The sequence below is a fragment of the Fusarium pseudograminearum genome, chromosome 2 (assembly GCF_000303195.2).
Source record: "Fusarium pseudograminearum CS3096 chromosome 2, whole genome shotgun sequence".
Classification (NCBI taxonomy): domain Eukaryota; kingdom Fungi; phylum Ascomycota; class Sordariomycetes; order Hypocreales; family Nectriaceae; genus Fusarium; species Fusarium pseudograminearum.
The window spans coordinates 7,467,051-7,487,525 of record NC_031952.1 but is presented as its reverse complement, the minus strand read 5'-3'; the positions used below and the strand labels follow the sequence as shown (position 1 = coordinate 7,487,525).

At 48.6% G+C, this 20,475-nt stretch overlaps 6 protein-coding genes across 6 annotated transcripts; 3 read left to right on the top strand and 3 right to left on the bottom strand.

Moving 5' to 3' along the window:
• Positions 1-1,297: 1,297 nt before the first annotated feature.
• Positions 1,298-3,073, top strand: FPSE_10461 (uncharacterized protein; the record flags this gene model as incomplete). Its single annotated transcript, XM_009263578.1, has 3 exons — positions 1,298-2,153; positions 2,202-2,762; positions 2,817-3,073. 3 exons carry the CDS (start codon positions 1,298-1,300, stop codon positions 3,071-3,073), a joined length of 1,674 nt encoding a protein of 557 aa, XP_009261853.1.
• Positions 3,074-3,560: 487 nt separating this feature from the next.
• FPSE_10462 (uncharacterized protein) lies at positions 3,561-5,368 on the top strand (the record flags this gene model as incomplete). The annotated part of the gene is made up of 6 exons (XM_009263579.1): positions 3,561-3,648; positions 3,705-3,775; positions 3,847-3,979; positions 4,038-4,435; positions 4,488-4,937; positions 4,994-5,368. 6 exons carry the CDS (start codon positions 3,561-3,563, stop codon positions 5,366-5,368), a joined length of 1,515 nt encoding a protein of 504 aa, XP_009261854.1.
• Positions 5,369-5,393: 25 nt separating this feature from the next.
• FPSE_10463 (uncharacterized protein) lies at positions 5,394-8,440 on the bottom strand (the record flags this gene model as incomplete). The annotated part of the gene is made up of 4 exons (XM_009263580.1): positions 5,394-7,110; positions 7,159-7,265; positions 7,328-7,428; positions 7,489-8,440. The coding sequence occupies 4 exons, from the start codon at positions 8,438-8,440 to the stop codon at positions 5,394-5,396; spliced, it is 2,877 nt and encodes a 958-aa protein (XP_009261855.1).
• A 635-nt stretch (positions 8,441-9,075) lies between these two features.
• On the bottom strand, positions 9,076-14,225 carry FPSE_10464 (uncharacterized protein; the record flags this gene model as incomplete). Its single annotated transcript, XM_009263581.1, has 8 exons — positions 9,076-9,372; positions 9,424-9,806; positions 9,860-9,966; positions 10,022-10,410; positions 10,459-10,801; positions 10,853-11,142; positions 11,189-13,722; positions 13,793-14,225. The coding sequence occupies 8 exons, from the start codon at positions 14,223-14,225 to the stop codon at positions 9,076-9,078; spliced, it is 4,776 nt and encodes a 1,591-aa protein (XP_009261856.1).
• Positions 14,226-15,210: 985 nt separating this feature from the next.
• FPSE_10465 (uncharacterized protein) lies at positions 15,211-16,959 on the bottom strand (the record flags this gene model as incomplete). The annotated part of the gene is made up of 5 exons (XM_009263582.1): positions 15,211-15,525; positions 15,579-15,674; positions 15,731-16,050; positions 16,109-16,788; positions 16,883-16,959. The coding sequence occupies 5 exons, from the start codon at positions 16,957-16,959 to the stop codon at positions 15,211-15,213; spliced, it is 1,488 nt and encodes a 495-aa protein (XP_009261857.1).
• A 1,994-nt stretch (positions 16,960-18,953) lies between these two features.
• FPSE_10466 (uncharacterized protein) lies at positions 18,954-19,878 on the top strand (the record flags this gene model as incomplete). The annotated part of the gene is made up of 2 exons (XM_009263583.1): positions 18,954-19,071; positions 19,145-19,878. The coding sequence occupies 2 exons, from the start codon at positions 18,954-18,956 to the stop codon at positions 19,876-19,878; spliced, it is 852 nt and encodes a 283-aa protein (XP_009261858.1).
• Positions 19,879-20,475: the final 597 nt, after the last annotated feature.

Genomic DNA, 20,475 nt, shown 5'->3' with positions numbered 1-20,475 from the left:
TTTATTATCCTTGTGGGCTGTATCAGAGCTACTGTACCCGGCAGCTTATCCGCAGAAGAGAGGTGCATCAGAATTGTGAGGGTGTCTCTGCGATCAAGACAATTGGACGAATAGCTCGAACCATACACCGTTGATAGCTCAGCTCGGCAAAGAGCTGGCAGAGATGCAGCACGCACTTTGTGTAGCCACAGTGGCGAGCCAACAATACCTTTTTAGGAATTGTTTGTATGTAATTCCGCGTAGGGTCGCTATGCGTTGGGTGTGTGCGCGTCAGAGGGTGACGGCTCTTAGGTACTATGGTGTCTGTGGGAGTATTTGGGCTTTAACATCAAGACACTCTTGGTGTTGACCAGATGTAGGTATGGTGGAATTTAGACAAATCAATCACCAACTGTCGTGTGCCTGCCTGTTCATATCGATCGGTCTAGCCTTCAATCCAAAACATGGCGTGCTTTCAAAAGAAGTGCGGCACTGTACGGTATCTAAAGAACTGCACTTGGCAGCCCGATCTTGGATGCAATACAGGACGCTAGCTCTGAGCCAAGAAACGACCCTAGCCAGCATTGGCTTTACCCCAGGTTTAGGAAAGCTGTAGGTAAGAAGATCAACGAGACTTGGCTAACCTTGCACCCAAGAGACCCATGCATGTGTTGATACAGTAGTCTCAGATCATCAAGGAGCCTCAACTAAGGTGGACAGACGAACTACTTCTAAAAGATAGTGTTTTATTGGATTTTGTTACATGTGTATTCAAGCAACGAATATTGCTTGGACTACTAATGTGTGTAAGTATATGCTTGCGATTAGATCAGGTAGTATGTTCTCTATTCATCAACCATACGGTAATTCTGAGTCACACAGTAGTGTGCTTTGGAGTCTTGGGCCAATGAAATTGGCTGATTTGTTGAGGGACTGTAGGGACCCAAGGCGCTATTGTCCCTAGGTATTGACCACCTACAGAGGTCGACAGAAACACCAAGAAACTCTCGTTGTGCACCATCACCAATAACTAGAATAATGATAAGATAGATTGATTTTTACAACAAAAGGAATGTGCTTGGGCATTCAGATTGGTTTTACTCCTATAAGTATCCCCCTCTACAGATTGCGAAGAATTTTGAGAGAGAAAATAAAATAAAGATATAGATAAATGTTTTTATCTTGCCTGTCTTTTTTCCCTCTACGACCGCCCCACCTGCTGCAAGCTCTCAAAAATTACATCAGATTAACTTGACAGGCAGTCAACCACTCACTCGCCCAGTCCATGCTGAAGCACCTGCGTCGTCCGGGGTTTGCCATGAAGAGGAATCTTGACTCATTCTTGAAAGAGCAATATCCACTGGCTTCCGACCCAAACTCCTTCTCTGCCACGCCACCCTCTCGGATACTCAGACGGAAATACCTTATGGCGACTGCTACCATCCAGCTCACTCCCAAGGAGGAACAGCTTCGCCGTCTTCTTCTCGATGTAGCCAGATCCATTGACGATTCCCGCCAAGCTTCCGAGCCTATTGTCCTCCGATGGGCTGGTGGTTGGGTGCGCGATAAGCTTCTCAACATTCAGAGTCATGATATCGACGTCGCAATCAACGCCATGACTGGTGTTCCCTTTGCTCAGGCCATGTGCGATTATTGCGAGCAGCCAGATGCCATGGCCAAACACAGCATTGGGCCTGCAGATATCGGAAGTCTTCACAACGTTGCCCGCAACCCAGAAAAGTCAAAGCACCTTGAGACGGCCATGGTGAAGATATTCGGACTGGACCTTGATTTTGTCAATCTTCGAAAAGAGACATATACTGAGGACAGCCGTAACCCTCAGATGGAGTTTGGCACAGCAGAAGAAGATGCGCGCCGTCGTGATGCGACTGTGAATGCACTCTTTTACAACCTACATGATGATCGTGTTGAGGACTTTACAGGAGGACTTGCCGATATGGATGCCAAGATTATGAGAACCCCTTTGGAGCCTTTCCAGACCTTTATGGATGACCCTCTACGAGTCTTGCGGCTCGTCCGCTTCGCCAGTCGACTTCAGTTCGAAATTGAACCTGAGACACGCAAGTTCATGGCGGATCCAAAGGTCTTGGAGGCATTGCGTGTCAAGATCAGCCGAGAACGGGTTGGTGTAGAGTATGAAAAGATGTTGAAAGGTCAGTTCGAGGGCAATGGTATGACGAGATTCACTAACACTTGAGCAGGAGCCCACCCACATGAATCACTTGAATTAATCGACGAGCTGCAGCTCTTCCACGCCATCTTCACAGACCCTGAACACAAGAACCTCCCGACTCCAGAGATCTCGCGGTGGAGCGTTGCATACACTTGCCTTGACGAGCTCCTGAAGGATCAATCACCAACTTCTGTGGCTGGGCGTCTTATTACTCCCGAAGATGCCTCTTCTCCTTTTTATGCATGGAACCTTGCTGCTTTGACTCCCTGGATGATAGTCGAAGAGCCCTCAAACTTTCGCAAGAAGCCAAGTGCATATCCACCCGTAGCTGTCGTCGCTCGGGAAGGCTTCAGAGCTCCAAACAGGCTGGCAGATGTTGTTGCTGCGTCCTACCGTCATCGAGAAGCAATTTTGGAACTGAAAGAGGCTGTCTGTAGCAAAGCTCCATATATCGACGGGCGGGACCGTTTTGGTATGGCCATCCGCAAATGGGATTCTCCAAAAGATACTTGGCGACTGCAAGTCCTCAACGCCCTGCTGGTTGATGCCCTGGAAACACTTCCAACATGGAGCCGCGAAGGATCAAAAGGTCAGTAACGAGCTCTCGCACCTATCAGTCATACTTGAACTAACATATTCTTAGAGCAAAGCGACTTCTTAGCAGGCTGGGAAAAGTTCCTCGATCACCTCACCAAGCTGGATCTTTACGAAGTCACAACACTCAAAAAGCTACTCGATGGCAAGGGTCTCGTCAAAGCACTCGGTACGAAACCTGGAAAATGGACTGGGCCGGCTCTTGACGTGTGTATTGCATGGCAACTCCGCAACCCTGATGCAACAGACCCCGCAGGTGCCATAGAGGAAGTGCAACGCCGAAGAACAGAGCTCCAGATACCATAGACAGATGAAGGCTGCCAATATGCGAGGAAGAATCACTATATTTCTAGTTTTAGCTCAAACAAGCGCCATAAGAATGGCATTAAAACTGTCTAAGTACATGAATGGGCATTTGGAAGGCTTCAACAAGCACATGTTACTATGGTGGCTTGCGTGCACTTTACTATAGATGAGGAAGAGGTTTCAGGCGAAAATACCACTGGAAAGTTATGAATCATAAGAATTAAGGCAAATAAAACCATATCCCTGAATACTTATTGAATTGTAAGAAACAGAAGATTAAGCACAGAAATAATGGGAGTATTTTACTTGTTGTACAACATCTGTACCTACCTACCTTAGTAGGTACCTGAGCTAAATATGGTGGGTCTCCACTGTTGCCTCAGCGTAAAATTGACCTCTCGTGTACCTATCTGTAACTGTACCTGCATTGGCCTCTTCATCTTGCCCTTAACAAGTACATCATCCGGCCCAGATATTGTTCACAAGAATGGCCGATAATACGACTCGCTCTACGCCTGGCGTATTGGATGATTTACTCAGCCCTCCGAATCTCGCAAGACTTTCTGAGCTTTCAGGTATGCAGTGGCCCCTCCACTGGACATAACAAAACTGACTGTCTTTCGTGCCTCAGATAAGTTACCGGACTGCTTTGAATCAAGCACAGTGGATGTTTCGTCCTCGATAACTTCCGTCGGTGATGCGGTGTGTGTTCATGCCTTGTGCATACTGGCCTAGCTCAAGTAGATATATTACGGCTAACATTTAGTTATTAGGAGCTCCACGGTGCCATCCTTCTGGCCGTTGCTTATATCTCCTCAAAGGCGCAAAGCGATCTGGAGGACGCCCAGCTGGGAGACCTTGTCAGGAGTCTTGCTGGAAAGGCGATCATATTAAGGACGAGCAAAAGTAGGCCACAACACCATCCTAGATAGCAACTATTTTACGCATGACTAACACTGAGCAGAAGAGTCGGATCTTATTATAGAAGCAGCTGTTGCTGGCATTGCTATTGCATCTTCTACCCACTCGCTGGTTTTAGACAAGGATCTTCTGATCAAGTTGACGGCTGTTACGGATCCCAATGATCCATGGACAACTGGTGTCGCTGCATCGGTAGCCTCTAGGGTTTTGGCTCAACAGATTTCAGCTGAGAGGCTACCAGGTTTCATCGCCAATGACATCCTTGAAAGCACTTTGAAGCCATTATTTACAAAACATTCGTCGAGAATCACAGCTTCAGGACGACCTTCCCAGTATGCCACAGTAGACGATCGGTCACGGGCATTTTCAGAAGTGCAGTCATGGAGAAGCAAGGTCCCCTGGGCGGAGGCCACGATACAATGGACCATCAACACATCTACCGTCAGTCACTTTATCTGTACCAGTCTTTGAACACTAATCTTACTTCTTGTAGGCACCAGTCATCAAAGAACATTGGCCTTTGTTCATGCCAGTTTTGCTGGCGCTTGTGGAGGACGAGTCGATCGAAGTCAAAGCAAAAGGCCTGAAATCACTGACTGTCTTTGTGGAAAAGTGCCCAGCACAAATACTGCAAGGCCGGGGCATAGGGCGTGTCTTTGCAGACGTTACGTTCCCCCTCCTACTCTACCTTCCCAGTGTTACCCCGGAGAATGAATCTATAACCATCATTGGCCCGGCTTACGACGTGCTCATTAAGCTGGCAGAGTGCACTGGAAGCCCAGAAAACACTGAACGTCGCAGGTTCTTTGACAAGATCCTTCGAGATGGTGTATTTGCTGGCTATCATCATGCGTCTCAGTACATGCGTATAATGCAGGTTCTCATACAGAAAACTGCAGCGGTAATTAATTGCATGGGTATCTACTCGATTAAGCACCTCTCGGTATGTTTCTATGTATTCTCGCAAAGATCCTCAAATCGCTAACTCGACTGCACCAGCCGCTTCTCTCAATGTCGTCGTCCATTATGACAGACCCTTTTGCAGTCTCGTATCCCCCAACTCTCCTGGCAACAACACAGTTGATTGGCGCAATAATCGGCAATGCGTGGCCTCGGATCCGCGAGCCTGAGCACATGGAAAACGTTATTCGGATCTTGTCGTTGTGCTGGCTCAACACCCTGGAAGAGATTGAAGATGGCGTGTCTCAAGTCCAGAAAAAGGATCTCCAAGCTCTGTCTCAAGAACTGGAAAGCAAGGCCAAAGCTTTGGAGGCACTTTGGACCGAGGATACCTCCAAACGGCCATCGGATCTTGATGAAGCGTTGGAAAAAGAACCAAAACTAGCAAGACTGTTTTCCACCGCCTCGGCTTGAAGACCAGATCTTTCGCCACTGAGGCTTAGTCAAATGGTTGCTGCTTGAAGAAAGACTTTCCACGCAGCCATTTCCTATAGGCTTTGTATCGTTTCTTGGGACCGTCCTCTTCAGTAACTGTTAAGGGGTTCTCCCCAACCTTGAGCAGCTCGGCATAGACATCAATCTCTTCTTCTGTGCCCTTCACCATTAAGCCCTCATCCTGCCAGCCACCACTTAGATACTCCTGATATTCGGATGCGTCCACGTCGACAGGCGTATCACTCGAAATAACAAGAGGAAGGTTTTGGGGATGTCTGATATATCGTTCATAATCTTCAGACTCTTGTTCCGCAACAGATGGATTCAAAGAATCGTGTACGGCTTTGGTAAAGGTCCATTGCGCGGCCTTGGACTTTTCCAATGCGGTCGGTTTCGCATTAGAATCGTGGTCGGACGACTTCAACGGCTGGTTTGCATCTGATCGCAGGGAGCTGTTCTTATCTTGTGTGGGTTGCAACCAGCGTTGGAGAGAGATACCTTTCGCTGGTGACATGCCCGAAACTGTGTCTGATGCCCCGTTTACTCCCGTTGTTGCACCTCGTGCCAGGGCCGACGCATGTTCACGCGAAGAAGCGTCTTTCTTAGCTTTCTTCCTCTCGCTATGTTCGACGTCGTTGTCCGTGCGGACTCTGAAAGGGCTTAGGTCGTAGCGGCCATCTTGCGTCGACTTTAGGGGGATGTATTTAATAGTCGAGTTCATCTTGTAAGCAAACATCTTGGGAAAGGAAGAGAGAGTGGAAGGCCTGTAGTACTCGAGCCAATAATCGTCAAAGAACTCGACCGAGTGAGCGCGCGCAATATCCTTGCTTGGTACATACGGCGGTACAGTTCGTTCCTGCAAGTGAGCTGGAACGTACCAATTGATGTAGTCGTGTTTCATTCTAGCGGACCAGTCTCGCGGATCGGCATGATGCAGGTAGTAATCAGTGGCCAAGTCCCATAACATCGGTTGGCCTTGGACAAAGATGTAATTGCCGAGAAACAAGTTGTATGCCTCTTGGCGCTGACTGTCGAGAAAAGAATTGTTGTAGTACCGCTTGAAGCTTTCAATCATATCTCGTGAATGACTGGTCCATTGGTTGATCTTGCGATATGTTTCCATAGTGTTGACTAGCTGCGAGCCACCGTACTGGACGGCTATGGTGTCACCATGGTCGTGCCACATGTGGGTGAACAGGTTGACCGCATCTGTGTCGTAATCGACTGATGTGTCCTCCAGTATGCCAAGAGCGTGAAGCTGGTGACCAAGCGCCCTCTTCCCGATGACAAACTGTGCTGCGTTGGTGCGATCTAAGCAATCGATGCAGTTCGTTCTGGCCACTCCGTTCTGTGCTGTCATGGGGCTCGTTAAACCATCGCCATTCTGGAAGAAGCCGGTAGTAGTGAGGACTGATTCTGCAATAAGTTCGAGATTGCCTATGACATCCCCTCCGCGCACTTTTGAGGCACGACTCATATCCCAAGCTTTGTGAATTATCTTCTTGTCTTCCGGCAAGAACTGATTGAGGTAGTTGATCGCATGTGTGTACTCCTCTAACAACTTCGATTCGCGGGGTGTGCGTTCCTTGGACTTGATCAAATTGACGACATAAATTGGTGCTCCATATCGCTCAAACAGGTTATCGAAATGTAGTGCAGCTGCTCCGTAGAACGGATCAACTAAATTGAGCTCTATTGGGGGTTTTGGCGTAACACCAGTGCTGTCTTGGGTCCAGTAAAGTGGAATACTTCCTCGATGTTGAACATACGAAGTATATTGCGGACTGCAGTATAGTTCAGGCCCAGGTGCGTGGAATGATGTCGTTAGAGATTCAGCAACGATCTGTTCGGTCTCAACATCATTGGCAACATAACCCTAGAAGCTGTTAGAGGAGGCCTGTGGATCGATTTCAATCGTGGGGATAAAAGACAACGTACGAGATCGTTAGCTCCTCTCTTCAAGAAACGGGCACCGGCAAAGTAGCGGGACCGCCTTGCAATAACCGTGATGTGCGCAGTACGTCCATATATCGACAGAGCTGTTGATTGTCAGAACTGCTCGCTGATACAAAAGTTCGGACATTGCTAGCAAGACTCACCTGCTTGGTCAATATAACCATGAATAATAGGACGGCACCAATCATATGGATCTCGTAGAGAAGCAACGGCGGGTTGTAGCAAGTAGTCATTCCACACAAACATGGAGTTGAAGTCATCGTCGTCTGGTGGGAGCATACCCTTTGCTAAAGCCTCGCGCTCCCGGATGACATTGTGTTGCAGGGTGCGCGTAACATCATAAGAATAACTATAGTAGAAAGAGCGAGTCAAGTCAAGGTTGTTCAAGATACCGAGAAATCGCTGCTCCTCCGTATTGCGAGCGTCGGGTTTGAATTTGGATGGCGTAAGAGGAACCAGCTCAGTCCCTTCAATCTGATATATATAGTGGCCTCCCACCATCGCGACAGTGCTCTTCTTGGTGATGAGTAGCATGTAGTAAGGTCCAGTGAATTTGATAAATCCTAGCAAACCCCATGTGGTGCAGCGGAGCTTGATACCGCCTGTGCCTCGGTTGCCGTCGTCTATGGTATCCAGCAGTTGGTTCATCTCTTTGAGACTATAAACAATCTTGTCGTCTGTGACATTGAGCTCTGCACCTTCGGTGGTGCGGTCAATCTTGAGGATCCGGTACCGCTTCTCGCTGACGTCTACACCGACGATATAATATCGACTGGCCGTCTCGTACAGACTGAACTTATGCATCTTGTAAATCAACCGATCGGGAACACGATCGTCAAATGTGTCAGGAATAGCCCTGGTCGACGGGTCAGGGCTTGTCGTTCGGACAAAGGGTTTCGCTACCGCTGGCTCGTCATCGTTATCGTCTTCTTCAATCGTAGGACCGCCAGCGGCTTCGGAAGATAGTGGACTTGTAGCTCCATTGTTTTGTAGTGAAGGAAACACAGGCGCATCACCGCTCGCGTCGTCGGTGGTTGGTAAAGTGTTTATTTCGGTTCCTGAGCTGAGCGCGTCCGGTATACCGTATTCAGACATTATAACAACCGCGTGACATCCCACGACCTCAGGCAGTGGATAATGGCTAGAGGATGCTTTTGCACATATAAAAGGGACGTTCGTTTGGGCCTAACGGGCCAAAGGCTTTATTTGTTGTAGAATTGGGAATTTGGGTCCGGGAAGCACCTAGGTACAGAGCGCGTAGTAAATGGATTCAACAGCCAAACAAATCGGGATCTAGACTCCAGGGACCGATGCTCGGAGTGTTACTCAAAGTCCCCTATCGTCGTGTTACTTACTTCTTAGGTGAAGGTATATCTTGAGTTACCCCCAAATATCCCCCACATCTCAAATGACGTCGCTTGGTCACATGCTTACGACTGCAGCTAGCTCAGATGTCCAGTCGATCATGGGCCCTCAAATTGGACCAAGATTCAATATGCTGCCAGACAAACATTCTTTTATGCATCACTTCGGCGAAAATGATAAAACATGATAAATCTATCAACCATTTCGTACGAAGACTGCGTCGACGTGGCAATTAAATGCACAATAAATACTAATCCATACGCCTTTAGGCAAGAAATGGCGATGATATGGTCTTGGTGTTGACCTTCCATTCCTTCATACTCCTTCTATTAAGCCAAAGTCTACTGTTTGCTTGCCTCGTTCTCCTAATCTGAATCATCTGTTGACGTAGTTTCTGCACTCTCAACCTCTTTCTCCGTAATCTCTTCGCCTGCGTCCTGGGGCTGTGCTGGCACGTCAACAGTCAGCTCATTTGTATTTTCCTTGCTCGGAGGCTCGTCTAGTGCGAGCTCTCCACGGAGCTCAGGTAAGAAGCGATCTATGCGCTTCCAAGTTTCCGACCAAAGCTTCTCCTTTGAGGGGTCTTTGTGCGGCGAAACGAGATATCCGCTGCTGGCCATGAACAAGAGCACGTTCTTGAGATTCTCACGAACCGCCTCCTCCTATAGTTGGTCAGTACTAGCTCAATTATGACTTTTTGCTGGATAACTCACGAGACTATCGCCTTGGCCACTGTTCATAAGGCGATCCATGATTTCAATGATCTTGATCCAGAGATCCAGCATGCCGTCCCACTCAGATAGCAGTACCATATACTGAAGGAACACCTTGCAAAGGAGAGAGGCAGACTGCACTCTCATCTCACTCATTCCATCTCGGTCCGATAGGAACACTTCGGGCTTGAGGAGCTGGGTTATCAGGGGGAAGAGCACCTTTCCGAAAATGGCGGTCCACTCTTTAGGGTCACTGCAGGTCAGCTCTGGTGATAGAAGCGACCGTTGGAGAGCAGAGAAGGCAAGTTGTCGCACATCCCTGCAAGGGTTTGCGCACTGCGTTGTCAACGCCTGGAAGATGGGTAGCCAGTATGCAGACCAAGCTATAGCACGGTTAGAAACAGACGCACAATAGTAGTTCACGGGATTGACAAACCTTCGCTGCTTTCAAGCTGGGACTGTTGCATGAGGTGAGGGATCCTGTCTGTCATGTTGTAAAGCATGTTAACTGCCTTCGAACCTCTGTTGACCGCCTCGGCGTTGCTACGAACAAGAGTTAGCTAAACTGGCGACAGATAAGTTGGTCTCTGGTGCTTACAGCTTCTTGTCCTGTTTGGGAGGATTGACTCTCGGCGATCGGGGGCTTCGGGGTTGCATCTTAGGTTGCCGTGGGCTAGCAGCAGAAGCAAAGTCATTCAAAAGCGAAATCGCCGCTTCGTAATTATCAGCCATGATGGCTGGGGGCGTTCCGGTGGTTCCCTTTTCCAAGATTTCAAACACCAATGCTGCCGCCTCAGGGCGCTGAGCCAGGGTTCGTAGGATAACCCAAAAGTCGGGAGACGTCATCATCTCGCGTCTCAACGGGCCTGATTCTTCAATGCAGAGCGAGAGGCCCTGCAGAACCAAATCCGAGTTCTTACCCAACGCCTCTTGTGGCAGAGTTGAAATCGTGTGGAGCAAAAAGGGAACGTTGACGAAGTCGTGATCCTGAACGGGATTAGCATTGCACTGAAATTGAGTTGTCGCCAGACTTACATAGCCGATATTGAGCAGCTTTAGAGAGTAGAATGATGCTCGAGAAACCGTGACAGCATGGTATCGTGCTGGATCACGAAGGACGCCTTGGAGGGTGTCAAATACGATCTTGCCCATGCTTTCGATTGACTCGGCATCCCGTGATGCCAACAGCGTACAGAACTCGAGAATATATGCCACAGTCGGATCGTACTCTATGTGTCCTGGTGATCTCGTGTGGCCATTCGTGGGAGGTGCTGGCATACTCTCATGCTTGACACTGATGACAGTTGTGGCTGAGTCTTCAGGCAGTTGATCAACAAGTGTTTCAACAATGAGCTTGGCTACAGATGGGTTCAAATCCCTTGCAAAGGGTCAGTTTTCGGTATCGTAAAAAGCACGGGGGACGACTCACGCGATGTTTTCGAACACGGCAGTCATATTGCATTGCTTGATGCAATCAATAGTGCAAAGTGTGCTCTCTAGTTCCTCGTCGGATGGTTCAGGGGGGTCATCCGCAGCATAACTGGAGATGTATGATGTAAATGCTGAAAAGAAGCCGGTGTCTGCGTTTCGTGCTCCTCGGTCGATGACTTGTGATGGGGTCTGAAGGGGGATGGACGGCAATGGCAAACTTGGCAGATTGCTTGGGGAGAAGGATGATATGAGCGAGTTACTAAAAAGGTTGAGCCATATGCGAATCATCTGTCTTTGTTAGCAGGACATCAGGTGATAGGACAAGAGCACATACATATTTCCAACTCCTATGGATGAGTTCTTCGCTGCCAGTGACGACACGGAAGAGCACAAGCGTCGCTAGCTGGGCCCTCAAGTCTCGTCCGAGCTTAACAGCAAGCTCACTGACCATGACACTGCCATCACCAGCTTGGACTTCGGTGTTCAGAGAGGTGTTAAATTGCGAATCAGCTGCCAAAGTCGACATATGACTGAGACAGAAAACTATCTGGTCGAGTGCCTCTGTGTTCTTGTATTTTGTAGCAATGCGAGCGCATTCATGAAAGCCCGTGACGATTCGAGCAAACACGGCGTCGTCGGTGGCGGACATGAACACATAAGACAACGTGGAAACGATGGGTTTCCACGTTGTCGCAAACATGTCGGCATCATAAATGTTGGTATTGCAAACGACAAGATTACCAGCTGACTCTGTCTTGAGAAGAAGTTCTCTCCAGGCATAATCGAAAGCATGCTTGTTGTCGTGTTCGTCAGGAAGGATGATTTCGTTCGATTTGATTGACTGGTAGATTGTTTGCAGATACTCGGGTGCAAAGTCCTTGCCATTGTTGGTTCCCCTCAGGTTCCTGGCGAATTGCTCCAACGTCATGCGTTTTTTCGTCTCCAAGTTGGGGTTGTGCTGGTCAGTGTTCAACAGGATGATGGCGTACGTCAAGATGTACACCGCGTCCTTGTCTGCAACTTCGCCAGTTATATCAGCAGAACAAAACTTTTCGGAGAAAGATTCCACGATTGTGGCGATCAAAGGCGCCTCTCCGGGCAATCGGAAAGATTCTAGGAATTGACGCAAAGCCTCATCCACTCGCTTCCCAGAGAAGTCAAAAAGATTCAAGAAAGCCTCAAGAATTGCTTCATTACCTCTCTTAGAGATGAAGTCACCAAGAACTTTCTTGTTGACACGAGAGGTGCCCTTGAGAAAGTTAGCAACCGCCACAGGGTCCGATGCATCCTTGATGATGCCCTGTGCTTCTAGGTATCCCAGGCCTGCCTTGGGCTTTTCGTTAAACTTGCTTGCACCCTTGATGATAATCTTCTTCTTGCGTCGTTGATCTCTCAAAGTCGCCGGGTCTGGAAAGCCTTCAATCACAGGTTCCTCTTCAAGTCGCTCATCAATGAACTGAATATACCGAAGTAACGCATCAAGGCAGAGTGGTGGTACGCTTGTAGTACTCCACGTTGCAGAGTCGGGAAGGGCGTTCCTGGAAAGTAGACCAATCATATCTTCACAAAGATCAGCCCGATCGGCATCACAATCGTAGTTGATGAAGAGCTCAGCCATAAATGTTGACATTCGCGACAAAACTCCAATGCTTTCCACCATGGCCTGGCGGGCATCTGGTTTCCGGGCACCTCCCTCCATACCAAGTTTTTGACGATCCTTAACCGGCACTGGAGTCGATCGTCCGCTGCTAGGCTGCGACGATTGCGAAGGCTTTACCAGTTTAGGAGTTTGCGGAATACCAGCATAGAGAGAAGGATCAATTCCAGGCTCACGAGGTATTTCGACTTTAGGATGCAGACAAGCGACCAGATATGACAGGAACAATTCCTGTTGAAGCTTAAGCACTCCACGGCAAGTTGCCAAGAGCGTCCCAGCAACAACAAGAGACTCTTCAAGGAGAGCCATGTTATCCGATCTCACCAACTGGAACAAATAGCAACACAAGCGGTCCTCTGCTATGCCTGCCAAAGCTGGATGTCGGGAAATAAAAGGGCCCGCGACCTCGAGAGCAACATGTATGATCCGCAATGCCATGATTCTCATTGTATCCGTGTGCGTTCGATCTTGAGGATCCAAAAAGTTTACCAGCACGCGTAATAGCTCACGAACAGAAGGCAAAGAGTAAGGCCTGAGGTCGAGGGACTCTGTTTCCTCGGCCGGGTCGCTTACAGTGGCCGGGGTTGTTTCTGTGGTGGCTACAGTATCTCTACTGATTCGCTCAGGGTCTGGTGTAGATGTGCCAGGTACCTCCAGACTCATCCGTTCCGTTGATAGCCCACCTGCTTCGGGGGCAGGATTTTCCATCCTGACAGTGTCCAGGTCGTCGTCACTCTGTTGGTCAAGAGTCTCGCCATCTTCACCAGCCTCGGCCTCAAGATGCTTGACGTCCTCGAATATGATCTGGCACATCTTGACCAGGGAAGCTTCGGCAGTGCGGCGCAAAACAGGAGAGAATCGTGGCTGCGAGCATATAGCAAGGCCGCGGCCCATCATGTCGCAAACGCTCTCGTCACTCAGGATATCTCCTCCAGGACCGGACATCATGTCTTCCATCAGGTTAAGAATCATCAGAAGGACAACCTCGACCTGGCCCGAGTCACCAGTATCGAAATGACAATGTGTGACAGCAACTGAGAGGGACTGCATAGCCAATGCAAATCGCGGCGACTCAGGAGAGATGAAACCGTAAGCCAAAAACTTTCTCAAGGCGCCCAGAGCAAGAATTGTAATCGCGGCAGCGGTACCCTTAGTCTGAATGACGTGAAGAAAGGGAGCCAAGATCGTGGGGGCGTCGAAAGATCGAATATCTAGAAGCAAAAAAGTCAGCTGCCATGATAGACACATTAAGAAGACACCGAACGAATTGGTCTGCCATACCTTTCACACCGGCAAGCTCATGCCTCAGTTTACCGAAGCCAGCAATCATGGGGTTGTCTTGCATGCTTTTTCCCCTTTGCCCACGTAATCCCCAACGATTGGTGAGACCATCATGAGAGCCATCGCCGCTGATGCTACCCACTGGGCTTTTACTTCGCTCGTGGGGTGAAGGGCTCGGGGGTCCTAACTGAAGAGGATTGGGGCTTCCGCCAAGAATGGCTGAAACAGATGAATGGGGTGAGCGCGCATTCTTCTGAATAGCAGACGTTATAGAGATGCACTCCGATATGACCAAAGACAAGGGGTCAACTGCGACAGAGACAGGTCGACTTCGGTATTGCATGCGCGCAGGGAGCGCACGGTTCTCGAAACTCGAGACTCCGGATGGCCTAGGACTCTCCATATTCAATGGCGGTTGTTCATCGCGACTCATTGTATCGTAAGCTCGAGATCGTTGTTGGTTTGCGACCGTTCGGCTCGTTCAGACTCGAGGGCGGATAGGGAGGTCTGAATATTGGTACAAAAGCAATGGTTGATGGCCTGCTGGGCGAAAAAGGAAAAAAAGAGTTTGTCGAAAGACAAGGCCAGTTCTCGGCCGAAAATATCCAGCAATCGCTAGGAATTTACCTGCGAGAAGTTGTGAGGTTGGATGATGGATGAAGTCGCTACGTAGCGGACGGCTAGGTAAGGTACCACTTCCCGACCAAAGATCCATCCCGCCCCCGAAGCTACGTGCTGTCCTCCAGGTGTCGTCCAATACCAGCAATGATTGGTCAGCGGGGCTGTCATGGTCCATTCAACAGCACCCCTGAACGAACAACCCAACTTAAAAGATAACCGTATTTGATGATTTGATCACAACAAGGAAACAAATATAAAGAACGGCGATTTAATAATCGACTTGTGGCTTTACTCGCTAAGGCTATATAGTGCAGTACCAGAGTTCTGTTTACCAGTGCGCCCGGCTAGCTAGGCGAGCCAGGGCCTCACAAGATCGCTAAACTTTTAAGCTCGAGGGAGGGCCTTCGGTAACTGGCAGATTAACTTCATCACCTGTCCGGACTTATTGTAGACTTCATTGGTCTAATGTGAGAGATAATTGAAGTTCCAGAGAAGGAACTACAACATGCTCACTGGGATATATATAAGTTCCCATTGTTACCACGTGTTCATCTGATCTTGCAATCGCTCATACCAAAGCCTGTGATGGAAGAAAGATTTCTTCATTCTATTGTCGATAAAAACAGCCCCCTTTCCCAACCTACCAAACGCCAGCTACATGCCAATAAAAGAGGCTATTGTCGGCTACATCTTCAACTGTAGCTATTGATCGTCATCCGCTCCAGCGGTCAAAGACCCCAGTGACATCCAGTCTATTATACAGCAAGTAAAACCCAAGCAGCCGCATTATCAGCCTTTTAGGCGGCCTTGGGCACATCCTTGGCGACTTCTTCGACCTGCTTGGCCTCCTGCTTAACCGCTTGTGGCTTGTTTTCGCCCTGTGCTGCATTACCAGGAACGTTGTTGACCTGCTGGGCAGGCTGCTCTTTGGGAGGCGGGACCACTGGTGCATTATTGACGACAGGCTTTGGTTGAGCTGCCAAGTTTTGCATCTCTTGCTTGTCCTTCTCCCACTCATTTCTGGTATCAGTGTATTCTTCTTTGATCTTTTGCTGGTTCTTCTTCTTGTCCGCTTCTTGTTGCTCGCGGGCAAGTCGTTCTTTCTCCATTTCCTGTAACTTGAGTCAGTATGTAGAAATTAACCTTGAATTTAGAAGACACAAACCTCCATATGACGGATATCATCCACACTAGGCTCATACAAATGCCAGATGACATAATGGGGTAGACCAATAACCGAGTACCCCATTCTCTTGGACATCTATTCAAATTGTGTTAGCCGTGAACCAAAAGCATGCCACATGGACAAATGCTTACCTTGCCGAAACCTTCTGTCTCTGCATGCTTCTCGAAACTGAAAGCTGGGAAGTGAACTCCGGATCGGAAAACCTTGGCCTTGGCCAAAATGCTGACACCACCAACACCATCAATTTCCATCTCCATATCAGGGTCGCCAAATGGATCACGAAGATAGGCCAAATGAGGTCGCCATGTGGCATACTCAGCATATCCCTCGACGATTACTGCATCTTCATCAAGAGTGTCAGCGAGAGCCAGAGCCGTTTCGGACTCTTGCCAAGAGTTCAAGTCATAAGGCTGTTCACCACCAAGCCAGTCAGGCAAGGGTCGCCAGACGTCTGATTACCAGTCAGTATTTCGAACCCAATCTGCAGTACGTATTGGTTCTAAACTTACTCGGGACGATAACATCCTTGTTATGGCGCATAAGGTCTTCCAAAATGGTGAACGGCGCGGTCTCTACGTCGACGTCGCGCCAGTAAACCCATGAATGGTAGGGTCGTAGGGCCGCACTCAGAAGCCAGTTTCGAGCCTGCGCCATCAGCTTTCGGCGACTAGCCTGAGCGGCGAATCCGTGCCGGCTTTCGACATCCTGGTTGACCTTCTGGCCAAAGTCCTTTTCGATGATGGAGATCTCGCCATAAGGCTGCTTAGGGTCCTCGTCGGCTTGGATAGCCTCCAGACTGTCGGAGAGGACCTTGAGAGTATTGTCCTTCGAATCTGAAACGAGGAATGCGAGATCAATCAGGTGGTGTGGATATGTCAGGTTGCGCATGTGGGAAAAGAACATCTCCAGATGCGCTTCGGCATCACGAAGCGGCACACATAGGAGAATACGTTCTTCACGCTCCCAGCCACGAGCGGTACCCTGAACATTAGTCAAGTCGTAATATCGAACCGTCTCGAGCTCGGGGGTGCCACTCGAAGAAAGAAGCCCAAAAGAAACCAATGAGGCCACGGAGCTGGAAGGCCAGAGCCAAAGACTGAAGAGAAACAGGATTACTGCGCAAATACCCAGGCGAGTTAACAGTTTGTTGCGACGTCGTTGGGCGGGTGTGTAGGTGCGAGGCTGGAATCTGGTGAAGAGGTTGTGTCAGCATCATTGTTCATCATGAATGTTTGCGACAAAGATCATATTGGTTTCCGACAACAGTGCTGGTTTGGACATACTTGTGCGGCGAGATGTCAAATGTGTTGCCGCGTGGGTAGCCATTCGAAAAGGCGGCAGCGTGGTGCCGGGAGTTCATCTTCGAATTGGAACCTGGCAAGTCATAGGAGGGCATTGACAACTTCGGCGTGGAGGCGCTCCACGGCTCGTTTATGTATTGTGCCCAAAGTCAAGCCTGGATTCCAGATACTCGGGCAAATTATCCGCCGTGCGATGAGGTCGGACGCAAAAATAACCGAGCAGAATGCAATTCGGTGTCGATAGGAGATGGTATACGGTGTCGAAGGTGGGCTAGGTGGTAGGTGTCAAACGTTCCTCTGCCAGTCAAGAACGTGATTGTGTACTGTTGGTTCGAAAAGGAGCGTTCGAGTGGTTCTCGGTTCTGATTTTCTTCGTGGAGGTCGTCGCGATAATTGAATGCTCAAGGGCAAGGTGGCTCCAACGCCGACCAAGATGACTTGGAGGATGGGATACGAAATCTAATGTGCCAGGGCGAGTTGAGCGCTGAAATGCATGTGTTCAGTTACCCTCATCAAGGCAAGGGGTGGCCGGTCACTTTTGATTGGTCTCTTGTGGTCGGCTTGTTCCAGACTTGGCCTTTTCGAGAAGCAACACGATCCACACTTTTGAAGGGTCTAAGAATAGGAACCACTACATACCATCGTCAGATTAAATACGAACGACAGATAGCTCCTGACATCAGAAGTCTATGTGCTGAGCCAGAAGGATCGGAAACAAGCGAACACGGGTAGGTCTCGAGTTTTTCAGATGTGAATCATGGACGAATACGTGAATGATGGAGAAAAAGAATGTCACACAGGATTCGAACTTTTAGGTGCAAAGCAAAAACAAATTATATTTATTTCTCAAGGTAGAACTAAACATTCACATCGCCTTACCTTACCTTCAGTCTTCAGATGATCCGAGATCTACACTCGTAAATCTGTATCCGTTAGCCGCTGTTCAAAGTCGAGGCTATAAACGGACGAAGATTATACACGATGCAAAGGAGTATGCTATAGTTCAGAAAAGCCGATTTTACTCAGTCATCTCAACCGGCCTTGAACACTGGTAACCCAAAACGAGCTACCGGTGGCCTTGACACTGGAGTCTTCATAACGCTTAATGGGCAACTCCACAACCCATCATCAACCCACAAGGAGTCTAAGGTGCGGGAGGGTGACTTGGTCTTGATGAAGTCGTTGAATGGATATAACTTGTTTCATCATGCAAAGCAACTCCTTTGACCTTGCAGCTTCGCGGTGCACTTACCAAAGACACATGGATTGTTTTCGCGATAAACTGTGTTGGCATCAAAATTTAGTCTGTTCTGATTTCATGGTTAGCTTTGTTCAAGTCAAGCATGAAGTGTAATAAAGTGAAAGGTAAAGATGTATATCAGAGATCTTGGTATGGTATAAAGGAGTCATCACAATGGTTCAGTAGCAGAACTGAATGAAAAGTTTTCTCATCATCGACATCGGAAGGGAAATTTGCAAGAAAATTTTTACTAACCTGGTCCAGGTGTGGATATCCGCAATTTCGATATTTTTTGAATAGCAAAAGTTTCTGTTTCTTTTGAGATGTTAGCGCAAGTCCATGCGCCAAAGCGAGCGAGTTTGAGAAAGAAGAAGAATGGGCAAGGCTCAGATGGTAGTGCATGTGTTCAATCGCTCAGGATGTCGCGGGAACAGTGGTGTGAAGGATCATCATTGCAGGGAAAGAACGCTGCTGCGCAAAAACGTACCTGATAGAAACAGCATCACCCGAGAACTAGCCAATAATTCCAGACGAAGCAACGACAAACAAGATCAAAATCAACAGAATTGCAGTCGTTTTGCTTGCTTGAAGCTGCTTGTAGGAATGAAGGCAAATCCTCGAAGGTGATGAAGAAGAAAGAGTTTCTGAGCTTGAATGCAGGTTCACGAAAATTTGAAGTAGAGCGGATGGAGTCGATGATGACTAATCGCAGTAGCGCCCCGTTTGTTGCATTAGCAAATTCCTATCCACTTCAGTTAAAATCCATGTTCTCCAGGTTAATGAAAGACGATATAGAAAGAGCTGATTCTCAAAATGACTGACCGACGACGTATTAACGGCCCAGGAGGCAATACCGTACCTCCTATTTTCGAGTCTGATGAATCAATCGTCCCGAGACGTACCCGCGCGGCAAATGGTATCAGAGCGCAATGTAAGTTGACCCATCTTGTCTTCAAACTCACTGTACAAATCAGCCATGAATAAGATGGCTAATATTTGACTAGATCTCAAAACTGGTGTTACCCCGTCTGCCTCTGGCTCGGCATATCTTGAGATTGAATCGCAAGATGCTTCTGGTAGCAAGGGAATGAAACTTACATGTACCGTTCATGGGCCCAGGTCTCTACCTCGATCAGCGCCCTTCTCTCCTCACATGGTCCTTTCCACACATGTCAAATATGCACCTTTCGCGACACGTCAAAGGCGGGGCTACCTCCGCGATTCAAGCGAGCGTGACTTGAGCTCACATCTGGAGGCCGCTCTTCGCGGTGCCATTATTGCAGACCGATGGCCCAAGAGTGGTGTGGATGTTATTGTCACCGTCATTGAAGGGGACCAGGCCAGGGAGGTAGCTGTTGAGCAGGGAAGTGAGGAGTGGGACATGATGAACGTTTTGAGCGGTTGTATTACCGTTGCGGCAGCTGCTCTTGCTGATGCTGGCATTGATTGTGTCGATACAGTCTCTGGAGGTGTTGCAGCGCTCGTGCCCGGACAAGACAACGATGAGCCCATCATGGTGCTTGATCCAGTTCCTTCGGAACATTCACAGATTCTCGCTGCGTGTTGCGTGGCGTACCTTCCTGAGCGAGATGAAATTACAAACCTTTGGCTGAAAGGAAGCCTGCCTTCGTCCGACGCTAACCTTCACCGAGGCCTTGTTGCTCGGGCAGTACATGCAAGCAAGGGTGCCAATCTTGCTGTAATCACATCTCTCAACGAATCAATCCTCGCAGTCTGATCAAGGAATGGGCCACTCTATAATACAACCATCACATCTGCCCGGCACTCCATCAAAGCGCTTGCAACTCAAGCTACAATGCTGAAAGAGCCCTGGCTTGCCTGTAATATCAACATTGGAATTTTAATCACTCCTGGTTAACGGCTCATATCTTTCTGCTTGAGCAATATCCATCCTGCGGTTGCTGAGGGTCGCGCCGCTTCACAAGCACCCATTGTACAGTCGCTCTTCAAGCTGTTTCACGTTGGAAAAGAGCAGCTTATCTGTGGACGTACCCTAGAGCATGAGGGAGAAGGGATTTGGTAGGGAGTTTGCGGAATTATTCTCTGCATGCACACATTAGAGTATCCTTCAAGCCATACCCTAAATACAAAATCACGATCATATCTTGAATCGCTGTCTAGACCATGGACACTTACAATCGTGAATGGTGGTAGTCAATGACAGGCTGTTTTAACAATACACAATTTCTGCAGGTGACTGTACCAACTTAGACACTCTTGTATTTTTTTCCTTTTTCGTCTTCCTACTTAGGTTAGTCGTCAAATACTCACAATACTTGCACGCAAACACGATACGAGTCAACATCCTTCAATG